General features: G+C 43.6%; 1 protein-coding gene across 1 annotated transcript in view; it reads right to left on the reverse strand.

Moving 5' to 3' along the window:
* The window catches only part of sema3fb (sema domain, immunoglobulin domain (Ig), short basic domain, secreted, (semaphorin) 3Fb), a 66,498-nt gene that overhangs the window by 18,465 nt on the left and 32,507 nt on the right, over positions 1–15,526 (reverse strand). Inside the window, 7 exon segments of the mRNA XM_022188864.2 lie at positions 1,822–1,915; positions 3,825–3,914; positions 5,218–5,337; positions 5,852–5,914; positions 6,279–6,332; positions 6,334–6,407; positions 6,410–6,439. Coding sequence (XP_022044556.2) covers positions 1,822–1,915; positions 3,825–3,914; positions 5,218–5,337; positions 5,852–5,914; positions 6,279–6,332; positions 6,334–6,407; positions 6,410–6,439 — 525 coding nt within the window.

Consider the following 15,526-nt stretch of genomic DNA (forward strand, 5'->3'; position numbering starts at 1 on the left):
AATATTGCTATTCTTATGTTTTAAGAGAAGACAACTACATAATTATGTGTATATGATAATAAACTAGACATGTTAAATATGCATGCCAACAAACTCGTAGCATATCCTTCTATAATAATATCCTTCTGTAATTTCGTTGTATACTAAAGTGTGCAATGACAATAAATTTCTCTGACTCTGACTGAAAATTTCTCTGACTCTATCACCAAATTTATTCCAGTCAGTTTTTTCTTTTAGTCAAATGATAAAGTATGTTTTTTTTCTATGTAGCTAGGAAGCGTAAATTTAAACAAGTATGGAGAATTACGTTTTCAGTAATAAATCAGTATTTAAATCAGTATTGTACGTTTTAATGCATCAAGACGTCAGAAGTCCAAATAAATTCTTCTCTGTGTCAGGAGCTGCAAAACCACTACCCATGTATAAAAACCATTAAATTGCTTTCTAATTATTTTTAAAAATCTCACATAAATCTGTATTGTCTATTGTTTCTGAACATTGATCTCACTTTCATGTAATTAATACCAAATTACGGTCTGTCCAAGAAACGTCTTGTGAAATCATTGAGTAGTGCAGACCACGTAAAATGTCAACAACAGCAATAAAATTCCTGAAACTGCCTTCTCACGTACTTCATAAAGACATAAAATATGAGCACATCCATGTGTGCAGACTGACAAATGTACACAACAGGCTTGTTAAACCACAGGAAGGCAAGGTGTTGGTCTTCCAGCTGCTGCATGGGCCCCACTGGAGAGCAGGTGTGACACTCAGAGCTCTCAGGAGATGGAATATGGTGGCAGCAGGAACAAGAAACATTGTTCTACCACCATTATAGTCAATGTCATGGTACCCAGAAACGCTACAGGGAGATTGATGATATATCATTAAAAAGTTCACGGATGAAAAGACGTCTAATGTGGTGGAGAGCCGAGCAGTCAGTGGTAAATCTATTGTTGTGGTACAGGGTTCTTAATCCTTATCAACACTAACAACAGTGTCCCTTGTACGATGCTAACTGGTGAAGGTGGGAGGTAAATCCATCTTGGATGACAGCACTGGTTCCATACTGGTCAGCTGGCACTGCGCTAATGTGGGAAAGCAGTGGCAGTGATTTACACCCGCTGTCTTGCCCCACAGAGAGAAGATCGCCTTTCACTGGTGGCAACTGTGTAGTCTGGATCTGGCTAAGTGACCTTGGGCAAAGGGACAGGGGACGCTGCTTTCATGAGAGCTACAACATAAGAGATCCAGAATGAACCATGTCACAAAATGACTATAACCTGATGACTACATACTGAATTAAGCAAAAAGCAAATAATCAGGTTATTGATATTTTGGTCCACTAATGTTCTTTGAGCCATCCTTCATGATTAAACATTGTTTTTCACATGTTTACCACGTTGTCATGTTTGTATGGTGATACAAGCACTAAAACATTTTCCAACATGTCGTAAGCCTTTGGATAAGAAGCCACTAATTCCCCAGAGGAGGATTCTCATATTAATAGGCCCTATTATTGTGCCCATCTCCCCCCAAACAAGGAGAAATTCCTTAGGTCATAATGATTAGGAACATTAGGCTAAGCTGCTCACTGTGGGAAACAAGCACAGAATGGAAAGGACTTGACCTGACCCTTGAGCACCACTGGCTGACAATAAATAATTTTAACAAAAATATGAATTGTGAGGAAAAAGAAGGCCATATAAAGAAAGAGGAAACAAAAGATGAAGAACCTATACGGTATGAGACCGCTGTAGAGCTGGACTGGACTGTACCTGGGTCAGTGCCCTTATGTGACCGAACCCACGCGGTACTTACTGATCAAAGCTGACACACTGTTGAGCTTCGGGTCGTAGGAGCACTTTCCCTTCCCAGATTCCACTTTCCCCGGCTCCAAATGGAAGATTTCTTCCTGAAATGGAAAAATAATATGGGAATGGCAATAAATTCAGCACTCTTCATCTTGTCACTGTGATTCCCTCGAGTAGGGAAAATGAGGCAGCGTATGTGCTGCTTCTGACTCCTGTGGGACCTGTAGGGCTGGATGGGGGATGAAGTATTATACTAATGAGTGTATGTTCATACAGAAAAATACATGCAGGGAAAGCGAGGAATTTCGAATCCATCTCCATGCCACTCTACTGCGGAAAACAATGTGTCGTGGGCTGCTTCTTTCGGCATAATAAGCTGCATGCCAAATATCTCTCAGCTTCTTGGTGCCTTTGGGTGGGCAGGTCGACTGCTGACACCTGTAATCCAGCACAGTGAAAACAAGCCTGGGATGGAGGCTGGATGACTGATGCTCACTACTCATGGTATCGTAGCACGCAAGCACTGAAAGGTGATTGGCAGGAATTTGCGTATGAGCGTGGGGAAAATGAAACAGTGGCATGTGATGACATGTCCTGTAGCTCCGCCTCACAGACCGGAGCATGCCCAATCCCCATTTTTCACTCTGAGCGAGGACAGAGATGGAGACATCTCTGTCACTGTCCATCAGCACTGAAGTAGGACAGAGATGGTGGCAATGTGCCAAAATCACTTCATTGTAACCTACACACAACCCTTTGCAATTCCCTACTCATCTTTGATTAAAATCACCACTTGTGCAAATAAGAAGGTGCTGGCAGCTCGCTCAACGCAATGCCAAACAGTGACGTGTAAAAAAAGGTCACAAATATTCATGTGTACCGGAGGGAAACTGTGCCCTGAATGTGTTTTCACAACCCTGCCATAAAATATGACCCTTCAGAGAAAATGCAACACACTGTATGTAGAAAAAAAAATCACACTAGAAAAAAAGTTGAAACATTTTCAAAGTGTCCCACTTCACCTAAAGCCCCAACATCCTTCAGAAGTCCCTCTCTGAGGTTTAAAGTGCTTGGAGAGCTCAAACAGTGAAGACATGTTCAAGTATGTGGCTCTTTTATTTCCTTTGCTGCATAGCTAGTTGGCTACAGATGGCTGGTGTTTGCTCTGGGCTAACAGAGCCTGCTGTGGGAGTGGGTCAGACGCTGACTAGTCCTGCCACCTCTGTGGGAGAGCCTGTACCACATTCCTACAGAAGGTGCAGGGCGGGCAATCCAAAAGCCAAGTGGTTATGGCACGTACCACATGGGCGCAAATGCTGTTAAGCAATGAGTCCCTGGTTAGATTCCTGACCAGTCGGGCTTTTCATGTCACTTTCCTGCTCTCTCTTCCAAATGTTCTGTCTAATAAAGCCAATGAAAATGTGCAAAAAAGAAATCTTTAAAGAAAAATGGTGGGGGCTCTGTGGGGTGAAGGACTGATGGGTGACACATGCTGCACTGCGTCAGATAAGCAACATGAAGGATCTGTATCTGCCCTTTGCAGGCACATCTAAATAAAAATGAGCATGCCATGCATTGAACAGCAGCAAAAGCCTGTTTAATTAAATTTGAGCCTACTGTGTTTTTTAAGCAGCCTGATAAGCCATTTTCACTTGATAACCCAGGTCACATGCAAAACGTGGCATTTAGCGCAGATGCAAAGCATCAAAAGGACAATGACGAAAAGAAAAAGATGCTCAGGCAATGAGGCTACGCAAAGAAAAGATGAATGAAACATGAGGGAAACAGAATGACACGAAATAAAATGCATTCCAAATTACACAAAATGTTAAGATTGTGCATGGGCTAAAAAAGATGCATGCCAAATGCTACAGAGATAAACAAACGATGACCGAGTTAAAGATGGTGTTAACGAAATGTGCTCAGACACAAAGACAAGGAGCATGCTGCTGGTGACCGCAAGCCCAGGCAGTATGCAGGGCTGCGGTGCAGACAGGGCCCACATCGCACCTTTAGTCCAAGTGTCTCGTGCACCGCGCTGGGTTCAGCTGCGCGGCTAGCCCTTCCTCTGGCCTGGGCCATCTGCAGATACATGGATGTCTAAAACAGGAAACAGCAATACAGTCTGGATGTTACGCCACTGATGAAGAAGGATCAAGGCCCTTCCTGACCCTGCTGCAGATTGCTTGAGCCTGCCCTGACTTCCAGACAGGATGAGAAACTCCTCAAACCAAAACTACTGCAAGTCAATAAAATGCAAGAGCATGAGGGAAATACATAGATGTACTGTATGTGTGCAAGACTGTGCAGGGAATGTGCGTAGCTATATTTGACCAGATGGTGGAAAGGCAACAATAATAGTTCTCTGTCCTGTGGTTGAGTCAATAAAGGCTGTCACAGTATGCTACATACATATCGCTAAAAGCTGCTGCCAAAGCAAAACATTTAGCTATTGCAGTTTACAAAACCTACAAGGCTCATATTTTCAGCACCAGGCATCCTAGGAATAGATCCTGCAGTAGTGTAATTAAACGACAGCAATCTGTCTGAATTAATAATGAGAAAAAATTACTTTTCGTGTGTTTTGTGTGCATGGCATGTGTCATTTCATGTTTTTGCAATCATGGTCAACTACCCCAGTGCGGCTGAGTAACGTGCTCACAGGGGGACGACTCGAAGCTGTCTGTTCAGTTTGACGGGGAAAATAACAGCCGTCTCATTAACGGACGAGAACTGGAACATTCCACTTGCACCCCATAATGGGAGCTCCCACTTCCAATTACCCAACGTCTCACATGGTAGAGGCTGGCGGGTGGCCTGGGTGGATGCATGACGGGGTGGATGGATAGGAGAGTGACTGGATGGAGGCCCTTTGTTAGTATAAAGGGTCACGTAGGAACCGTATGCAATAAGGGACTTGCAAGTTCTCTGTGATCTCGAGGGAGAGTCCAATGGGAAATTTACTTTTTATTTATTGCTTTTTATAAAAGTCCCCTGTTCATCATTAGTGAACAAGTGTGATATTTAAAGAAGAGTGAGGTGTTAAAGGGGAGTATGGCGAAGTAGTGATGCCTGGCTTGGTTTAGGAAATTCAAGAGGTCCCATTAAAGCCTGAGACTAAACAGAGTAGCTTTAACAGCTCACTGGGGACAACAGCTGTGTGTTGGTGAGGTTGGTGTGCTTTGCCATATGGGGACGCATGGTACCACAGGCAGACTTAACGATGCAAGAAAATTATCATACAGAAAGTGACACTCATGTAGGTGGATGGAGAGTAAGAACTTGGGTAAGAGAAAGAAAAAGGAGGCAAGCTGTGCCATTCATGATGCAGATGGAGAAAGCTGTTTATGTCTGCTATGGTCACCTTCTTAGCCTCAACAATCCTTCATTCTTTAATCCTAACCTGAGGTTTGCGTCCACGGTTGACAAAAGTACAGACTGGATTGTAAGCTCCTGTCCCACAGACGTACAACTGAGTGCGGTTCCATGGCTCGATCAGACGGATGAAGTTTGCACATTCCTCCTAGAAACACAAAGATTGGAGTAAATTAAGCTGCAATAAAAATGAATAAAATGAATAGCAATTCACAGTCTTATTTTACTGGTGCACCTTCTGCTGATTTACCGAATGCTGACCGAGTCTAATTTAAAAATATGCCAGCAATACTGTGCTCCTATATATATATTTGGGCAACATATCAACCTATCAGTCAGTGGCGTTGTGCTCCCCACCCAGGCCTGGCAGACAGGAGGATGGTGAGACTGACCGAGCTTCTGTGCTCCAATCCGCTCCTGTCTCCTTGGCTAGACAAGAGGGAACCAGTGTTTTACTGGGCCAAGACTGAACGACAGGTGAGTGCCATTTTAACAGGTTCCCCACATTAAAGCCAGTGGGAACAATGGAGGGAGTTGTATACTTTTAATGCAATGCATTTAAAGAACGATATATTTTCTTTTTTGGGCCATCAAGTTGATGGAAATCACCTCAGCTGAACGACCCCGCTGTGGTTATGAGCATTGTCAGCACGCGTACTTACATTGGCGTCTTTCCCACTCACAAGGCACTCCATCCTTCTTCGTTCGGATACTGGCCAGTGGATCTGCAAGGGGGGAACAGAGAACATTTTATAGCTACAATCCAGCCCGTTCTACATCACTGGCATTTATTGGATTTTTGGGCTAAAATTGCAGAAGGGATATCCACCCAGGCTAATATTAGTCCTGTCGGGATTGTCATAACCCAGTTACAGCGTTTTAATGAACCGACACCAGAAAAAGTACACTCCAACAAAAAACTAGAAGTGAACGAACCAAAATGGTTGCTGCTGGGGCTATAGAAGAGAGCATTTTGCTCTGGGGGGCCGCTGCTGTGAGCGCTGAGGTAAAGGCGCTTGCTTCATCCCAGTTTAACAGCCCATTTTCAGGGTTGGGGTGAGAGAAGGCGGAGCATGGGAAAGGTCTTACGATATGTGGGTCCTTGTTGATGTCATGCAGGTCCAGGGACAGGATGTGGTCCTTTGCTGCCAACGTACATGCGATCATGGTCCTCGTCCATACGAAGGATCCGGTAGTCAGATGTGTTGAGGAGGTAGCGAAGTGATGAGCGGTACCGGTAGACCTCAGCTCTGTGTGGAGACAGAAACGTGTCCATTAATGGCAGCTGCTCTCACATGTGCACATATTCACATGCACACATGCATGCACAACTGACACATTCCTCATGCCACTCCTGCATACCCGCGCGGACTTATCTGATGGTTTTCCACCAACACTGCCGTAACTTAACACCACACATTAGAGACAAGCGCTACTGAGTGTCTGTCACACTGTGTTGATGGCTTAATACCGCCTGAGTGGATCAAAAGATCGAGGAAGTCTCTCATCAGTGGCAGTCTGTGACTTCGAGTGGGAAGTCAGGAAATAGATACAGTAGTTTGACACTTGGATATGATGTTTACTAGAAATCCATACCACACACAGAGCACAGTAAGTTGCGTATACAGGATTTCGATGAGTTTAAGCTCTTCCATTCCTGCTTGGACGCCACTCTCTAAAGGTCAGAGGAGTGCACACCTTAGGTACCACAATGCAGTCAACACGCCCTCACATGTCGAGAGTAACCCAATCTCCCTACAGCCCTGTATTGGAGTGTTTGTTTGATATGTTCTTCTTGGTTCAGCAGCTACGTACAGGCGAGCAGAGAGGCCACTGCAAAGACAGCAAAGGCCCCCATGCCCCACCATAGACAAACACAACTCCCTCACAATCTATAGGGAGAAGCATTAGAGGGTGGCATTCACACATTGTTGGACAAAACACAGAAGTTTCACTCTAACAGCAGGAAATTCCCATTTCACTGTTCAGCTTTATTCTACAACCAACCAACCACAGAAAGCAGAGACGGAGAACCACACGTCTGAGGTTAACCCGAGTTTTTCTGTGTTGATTTAGTGGCCAAAATGTGGTGAAGGGAAACCAAAGGATAAACTGTCGAATACAGTTAGCTGTGTTTGACTGTTTACATGTGACATATCAGAACAGAGGTGTGCCGGTGTGTAATTAAAAGAGCGAAACATGAAATGAAGTCGACATGGAGTGTCAAACACTAGAGGCAACAGCTAAGACTTTTAAACATAGGGGTCATTTCCAGATTTGAACATGTTTTCGGGGCAGTATTTTCTGCTAAGGTCTGTATGCACAGTCATGTCCCGTGTGTCTGAAGTTGCGGAGAAACATTCCTGTGAAGCTGCTAGGTGTTTCTGAGGAAGAGGTCTGGACACACAAGCATGCAATGCCATCAACATGTCCACCATTGGGCCTTAAAATAAACACCATCTAGAGACCTTTTTAAACAGACTCCCTATGGAATCTGATATTACCAGTCTTTCCAGCCAGATCTAAATTTAACACGGGGTTACGTCAATAAGCAAAGATTAATAGCATTAGATTGGCTATATTTGTATAGTTTGATTTAATAACTGTGCCCACCAAAGGAATGTTTACAGGTCAGCAGAGTGATTGGCAGCTGTCAGAGTTCTGCGCAGAGGAGCTGCAACATGTGGTCGGACCCTGTGATTATTTGTGTTTGAGTCTTAAGTTGAATGACGAGTCCTCATACACTCTGAATGTGTGTCTGTGTGCAGATAAAGTGAAGCACACAGGATAAGAATGCATTGTACACATACACACATGCACAAATTCCGAAAGGCCAGTCGAAGCTCTTCCTGACGCAGGTTGTCAGCGACTCCTCAGTGTGTGTTTGTTGTCAGAGAGAAGCTGGATGGGACCATCTGTCAGCTGAGGAGGGAATGTGAACAGTGCAAAGCAACAACACGCCCTATAGAGAGCTGCACATTAGGAAACAAACACACATGTAATCTAATCTCACAGTCATCTGATAATACACAGATAGCAGCCTGGTCTAAATGTACTTCGCAGCGTGTCTGAACTCTATGTCACGGCTAAAACATGAATAATGAACTCTAATGGAATGTCTTTCCTCACACCTTATCCTCCACATCCACTTGTAATGTAGAGTGTCAGATGATGGTGTTGTCGATGAAATCTAACCCTGTGGCTTGTTCATTAAAACTGTACCAGAACTAGCTGTGGTTCTGCTGCTGTAGGATTCAGATACAGGGCTCATGCCAAAGCCTACATGCTGTTGAGCTTTTTTTGCTGTGAGAATAAAGCCGTTGGGACCTTTAAGGGGTAAGAAATCTGGGACAAAAAGTGTGAAGTCATTCCAGCTACCAGACATCATTCCTTATTCTGTCAGCCTTTCTCAGCTCAGTCCCAAAGTCAACCTTCGCCTCAGGCAGGGCCACATGGCATTGTGCTTGTTTGAAATGTTGATCGAGGACGTATAATGGCAGCAGACTGAGCTCGGCTGCAGCTCTGCTCTGGAGGTCAGACTGCCCAGCGGGTCCCTGGACTGACACCGGTGCCAAGCAAACACCCAGTCACAGAGAGACTGCAGTGCTCCAAGAATGACACAGTGGAGTGGCTCTTTTGATGGCCACATTGAAAACATACAGGGGAAATGGTGCAGCTGTGTTTCAGTGATTCCAGAGGGTGGCAGAAGCACGTTTGTGCTTTTTGAATAACTTTGAAGCTAAGTTTCAAAGCATAAATAAAGGTAAATCCAGTTTGTAAATGACCCCTGATCTACTGAACCGGTCAACAGGTACATTAAACAGCACACTAAATCCACTGTTTCCCAGACTCAACTACAAATTTGCAGCAGGAGATTACAATTTCAAACAGGAAAAACACGGAGAGATTGAACTTCTGTGCACTTTGTCAGCCACATTAGAGCATGAACAGCATTTTCCACACACGACTTATCCCTGAGATTTAAAGGCTGGAGCAGAGCACGAGTTGTGTGTCTATTAGAGCCAGATAAACTCTTAAAGTAGCCCATTACTGCGCGTATGGCTTAGGTTCACTCTGGGGGGTCTGCACACAGACACAGCGGGGGCTTTGTTTCAGGAACACCACCGCTTCCCCCCAGTGGAACGGCAATGGCTCTATTAGAGGTGAAAGTAAGCCGGTGAGGGAACCTGATCCTCACACTCATGTTGTTCCCTTTCCTCATTCACTTATGTTTTTACAGTTAGCACTCCTGCACCTGCACGCCAATAGGAAGAGGTTACTTTTAAAATGTGTCTCATTTCAGTGCTTTAGTGCAGCACTGCTCAGAAAGTTAAATGATCACACAAGAGTGAGTCCAGATCTCATAGTCTACTCATGAGTCCACTGTCCTCCCGTCTGCTGAACACAGACAATCCTCTCCTCTCCCCAGCATCTCGAGTGCTGTTGGCGACACAGCTTGCTGCCTGTTCCACAACTCAACACTCCACTCTGGCTGCAAGAAAGATCTTCAATGGTGTTTTGAGTATTGACCCGGATGAGGCCTTCAGAAAATGTAGTTTAATGGAAGCTTTAGAGACACCTGGTGATTGTTATGCAGAGCCACAGATCACACAAGTTGTGAGAGATGATACTGTATTAGGTAAAGAATCGACTGATCTGGTTTCTTCAGTGCCAATATCGATGAAGGAGGTTGATTATCCAAGCACTGGCTCAAAATACGGTTTGTTAAACTTGAATTTACAGTAACCTAAAATCCAACAAAATACTTTAGTGAAGTGCTTTGGTTTGTTTGTGTGGTGTGCAGCTAGATGGCTTGAAACCAGAATGATGACTACAGACAAAGAGAAGTGACGTAATCAGAATCAAATGTAGCACGTTTATATAAGAAACTAACTTTTCTGAAAAACTGACAAAAAAAGAGCAGTAACAATACGGTTCCTGAAATCTGACTAAAATGCTCTACTTACCTTAAAGTTTTTGTCGTACTTGTAGTTTACTTCCATTTCTACTTACACTTCAACTCTACTACAACAGCAAATGCACTCCTCTGTTTTTGTTTCTAAGAGCCCTGTAATGGTTAAATTTCTCCTTTGTGAGATTAATAAAGTTATCTTATCTTATCTTTACCCTACATTTATTTGGTAGCAAAATGTATGTGATGAGTTGAAATACAATGCCACTGTAATGACTGAACCAGTGGTTTTTGATCACCGTCTGACCCATTTTAATAAAGTCAGGTTTCATATGTCTAAGTTGAGTTGTTAGCAGTTTCACCAAATCTCCTAGATCATTAACCACTATTAAAGCTATTAAAGTTATCCAACGATTTGAAAAAATGAATAAAGATTAGAAAAAGAAAAAAAAGATCCGCGTAAGAAACTTTCTTTCTTCTTCTCTCCAACCCCATTAAATTATCCTCCATCATATTTATCTTGTGGGAGGCCTGATCCCTGGGGTTGGGAACCATTTGACTAAAGCGCCTGATACATAATAATATACTGCATTTACTTTTACTTAAGTGGGATTCAAAATGCAGCACGTGCAGTATATTTACTTTGTGGTATTGATGCTCTGACTTGAACAGAAGTACCTCAAATAAAGTCAACTTGAGCCAAGTCCAGCTTATTCAATGTCAAAGTCAGATTCACAGACCCACAACATGTTCATTGTTCGATATTTATAGATAGAAGCACAGGTCTTTTCGTGATCCTTTCCATACCTGTAGGTACATGTTTCCAGGGAATTCTCATGAGACTCTCTGCAGACTTTAACCTGTAAAAAGCACTTCGTCCTCACACACACCAGCACTACCTGCTTCACCAGTGCAACACGAGAAAGTGGTTTTCTGTTATTTCTTTGCCTGCATGGAACCACTGTTAATTAGAAACTATGGTGTTCGAATGACAAAAGAGGTGAGCAGAGAAGTGTGTCCCAGTAGCAGTGAAGCTGGGCCAGCACTAAAACAACACAGATGGCTGATTTTTTTTTCTGGCTATTACAATTTCTTTGCATTCATTAGTTTTCTTTCCTGAGATTAAACAGGGGTTGCTGTGACTGAGTACTTCATTCACTGAAGCAGACTGGACTGGTATATGCTCAGCCGCCCATCAAATTAATGCTGCACATGCATGTTCACAGATTGGTGCAAGAGTACGTTTGTAGTGGAGATGGTCAGCAGGCTGTGGTATGTGCAAGTGTTGGTCTGGAAAAATCCAACTAAAACCTAAACCATTATGAGTGGAAATGTATTTTCATAAGCTCGCCTGGTTAAATGAGGTATAGAAACATAGGGGAGAAACATGCCTCACTGTCAGACTGAGCCAGCCCTGCTCCTCCTGAGAGAATAGTTGGCTGCTGACGGTGATCTCCGGGGCTGCAGGCCTGCATGTTATAGCATATCTCTCCATCTTAAATTAATAGCCAGCGGGCTGAGTTTACTTTGGAAATATGTTTGGACAGGAAAAGTTCACTGGCATGGAGCGCACTCTTAAGATCCCATCTCCAGGAACAAGAAAGCGCGTTGGTCAGTGTTGTCTTCTATGAAATGATTTCCCACCACGCTGTCACACAAGGGAACGAGGAGGCTGGATTTTATGTATCATATTCAGCTGTTAATGCGTCCTACCCCGCGGTGCGCTGCTGTAACATTAGAACTTCCTCTCATTAAGGAACGATTACTGCATCCAGCATGGCTTAACAGTACACAGCCCATCCCACTCATAACTTTCCTGGCAAATTCACAAGAAGCATCGGGCAAGTGATTGGATCATGGAAAACTTCAGACCGTGTGCTTAAACAAAACACTGACAGAGCAAGAGAGGAGGTAAATACACATCCTGGCACTTGACAGCGTGGTGCACACTCGGTACATGACACTGATATGGGTGTTACACCCCGCTGCATATTTCTCTGGTTTCAAATTGGGTAAATTAAAAGTGCAGGCCACTGCCAGTATCAGTGCAGAGCATGTTGCTGCTTGAAAGCTTCAGTACTCCCTGTAGAGAAGTGCGGAAGGTAAGGAGAATGAAGGAGGTAATGGGAAGAGACAAAAGTTTGCGGTTTGCTAACAGGAAAGAAGCGATGAGCAACATGGATGAGAGTGTGTAGCAATGATCTACTCAGTTCACGCCTCTGTGCTTTTCAACGATGGAGCGTGTGGTTGATAATAGAAACTGTATCTGCTGCATCAACCTGAGCTTCTGTCCAAGGATCACTGCAAGACTTACAATAAACATTGTAACACAAACTATGATCTGTTTAACTGAAATAACTGGAAATTATGAAGTGTGATTCAGTGTTTTAAAGTGTAATAAAGTGACAGAAATACCCCGTTAGCTGCTGGCACATCACAAACAAGCTGCACTACCTGAGCAGTGTCCTGAGGCAGTTTCCAACCCGTCAGAAAGAGGTGCGTTAGTTCACACACGCCGGAGTGGCAGGAGTGATAATTAGGGTGTTTAAGAGGGGGGCGGGAGAGGTGGCGTGCTCTCACACATCAAAGGCAGCGCTTGTCAGGAATCCTGGCCAAATATTTTGAATGCTGTCAATGCAGGGGAGGAAAACTCCAGTTAAGACAGTCTCATTACTCCTCAGAAGGCAAGTTTCATTGCAACTGCAACAACGGAGCGGCACTAAATATTTATAAAATATTCAGGTACTTTTTTTGGGGGGAAACTGCATGGTTGCCTGGATGGAAACAGGTCAACTTTTAACAAGGTGCAGTAATGAGTTCAGATGCCACAGGCGACAGCGTCACAGTTTTAAGAGACTCACTCGTCATGACACAGTTCACATTAATTGAGTGTGTCTTAGTCACTGAAATATTCATAAGTGTCTCCTAACTGTGGACCTGTGGAAAAGGTACATTTATTCTCTTGGGCACAGTTGCTACGTTGCCAATAAACTGGAGATGAACCTAAGAATAATGACTTGAGACTGAGCACACAGACAGCTACTATCTCCTGTGTGATCTGGTAGGACGGTGTCTATCTGTCTTCATCCGCTCTAACACGACCTTCTAATGTTGCTTACGTGTAACAAACATGCTGATCCTTCTCAGCCAGACAATATTCTTATCTTTGGTCTAAGTGGAAATCACTGCAGAACATTACTACATAATTACAGCAAAATTACATTTATTTGCACAATCAACTCTAAGTTACCTGTTGGATGCAGGGATGCAAATTTTAACAATTTAACAATGGTCTTAACCAATATTTGGCCACATTATCAACCAATAGTTGCTTAACTATTCAGTGAATGTAGTGCAGTTGCCATTTTTTCCATGTGTTGATGAAGCCAGTTTTAGCAATGACCTCTTGATGTGTACCGCAAAATCAGCTTGTCCTCATTAACTACTCTTATCACCCTGCAGGAATTCTGTCCTGGTAAACTTGAGCTTATTTTCCATACAAGAATACTGGCTGCAAGTCATTAACCACCACAGAAGTCTCTGTCATGGTGGCTCATTGCTAGCTAAACCCCCAAAATGTTCTCAGTCACACAAACATTGAGAGCCCCTTTACCTATCAACAACAACCAATATTTACATGACACAAGTGAAATAACAATCACAAAATGACTCATTTAACAATTTCTGACTTAGTGGCTAGTCTCACTTGCCACTTCATCAGGTTGCTACAGTATTAAACACAGCAAACTGTAGCTCCCATCTCATTTATCAGTAAGAGGCTCGAGCATCTGGAGCAACACATTCTACTGCTAATGCACAATCTTCTGTCTTATCTGGTATTATATTTTTAATGCTTAAATTATTAACATCAATTAAATTATTAACATTGATTAACTTTATTAATCATTAAAGCCCCTAGTTGGGAGAAAATAATTTTCAACTTCCTACAAAGTATTCTGACAAAAAACACATGTAACGTCTTGTACACTACACCAGCTTTTTTGTGTGCATCTTTCACAATATTTGTGTCAGAAGAGTCCATCAAGATATTATTGAGTTTACACAGTAGTAGTGGGGTTGGCTCGTGTCCAGATGCCTCTATCTGAGAGCGGCTGTGCTCTCTCGCTTATCTCAATCTAGCACAACTTTCTCACAGCGATTTCCGGTATCTGCACGATAAGGAAGCACCAAATATAGGGGCAATCACTGAGCACACCAACATGGAGATTAAAGAACCTTCTTCTGCTTTTGGACAAGTGTATGCCCGCTGGAGGCCTGAACTGCCACCTGCACTCCTATCTTGTTAGCAGAGCCACTTCTAATCAACCACTTTCGGGGGCCCACAGATCCTTCTTTCACCCTCCTTCATCGGCTTCTTTCAACACAACTTGTCTTCATGTCAAACATTTACATGAGTTATTTAAGTTTGTGTAAGCTGCACGCTTCAAAGCCAGTAGACAAGTGACACAGTTGTTAAAGAATGCCTGTGTGATTACTGGAGAGTTGGTATGAGGTTAGCTGTGCTGCTAAATGAAAAGGAACGATAACAGCATGAGAACGCAGCAGCTGCTTGCCTTAGTCACTCTGTTGGGCGGAGGATAATAAAAGTGGTCACGGGCTCGGCCACTGTGTCACATCAGATAGGACGCATCATTCAGCAGATAACAAATAAGCTCGGGCACCGCATCCAGAGATATGATCTAACCCAGTGGTAATGCCAAAGATCCTGACCCACAGAGGAATGGTAATCTATTGTGATGTGCTCTGAGCTCCGCCACATCCTCTGTGTGCTTGTGTCTGCAGTTTGGTGGAGAGTCAGGCTCTGCAGCTTTTTGCTTTGAAAGAAAGCACAGACATAACAGCATGCCAGTACAAACACCTGCCCCAAATGCACAAAGCATCCACACTAGCAACTTTGGTAGCTGCGATCATACGTCAGACTTGGGGAAAATAACAAGGCATGACACCAAGAACAAGATTACAGTTGGTGCAAAACTCCTTCATAGGGCTGGACCCGAATATCCCGAATATCCGAATATTCGTTCGCTACGGCACTATCCGAATATTAATTTGGTATCCGAATATTCCCCCGAATATTGCCGCATTACTGTCTTCCCTCCGCCTTCGGCCCACATCGGTACTTATCGGCTCATCTCATCATGTGATCACATAAAATATACACATATGTCTATGTGATCACTCCCTCCTCCCCCCAAACGAAAATATTCGGAGCTCATCTCTTCCCTGCACCTTCGACCCACTTCGGCTCATCCCGCCGTGTTCTTCAACTCATTTCGGCTCCTCCATTCGTGTTTGTAAACACCAGCCGAATGGCCGGGTGGCTGCCGACTCTGACGTCACGTTTCACTTCGTTGCATAAACACAAGACAAAATGCCGAAGACCTCTGCTGTTTGGGAATTCTTC

This window comes from Acanthochromis polyacanthus, chromosome 5 (genome assembly GCF_021347895.1).
Source record: "Acanthochromis polyacanthus isolate Apoly-LR-REF ecotype Palm Island chromosome 5, KAUST_Apoly_ChrSc, whole genome shotgun sequence".
NCBI lineage: Eukaryota > Metazoa > Chordata > Actinopteri > Pomacentridae > Acanthochromis > Acanthochromis polyacanthus.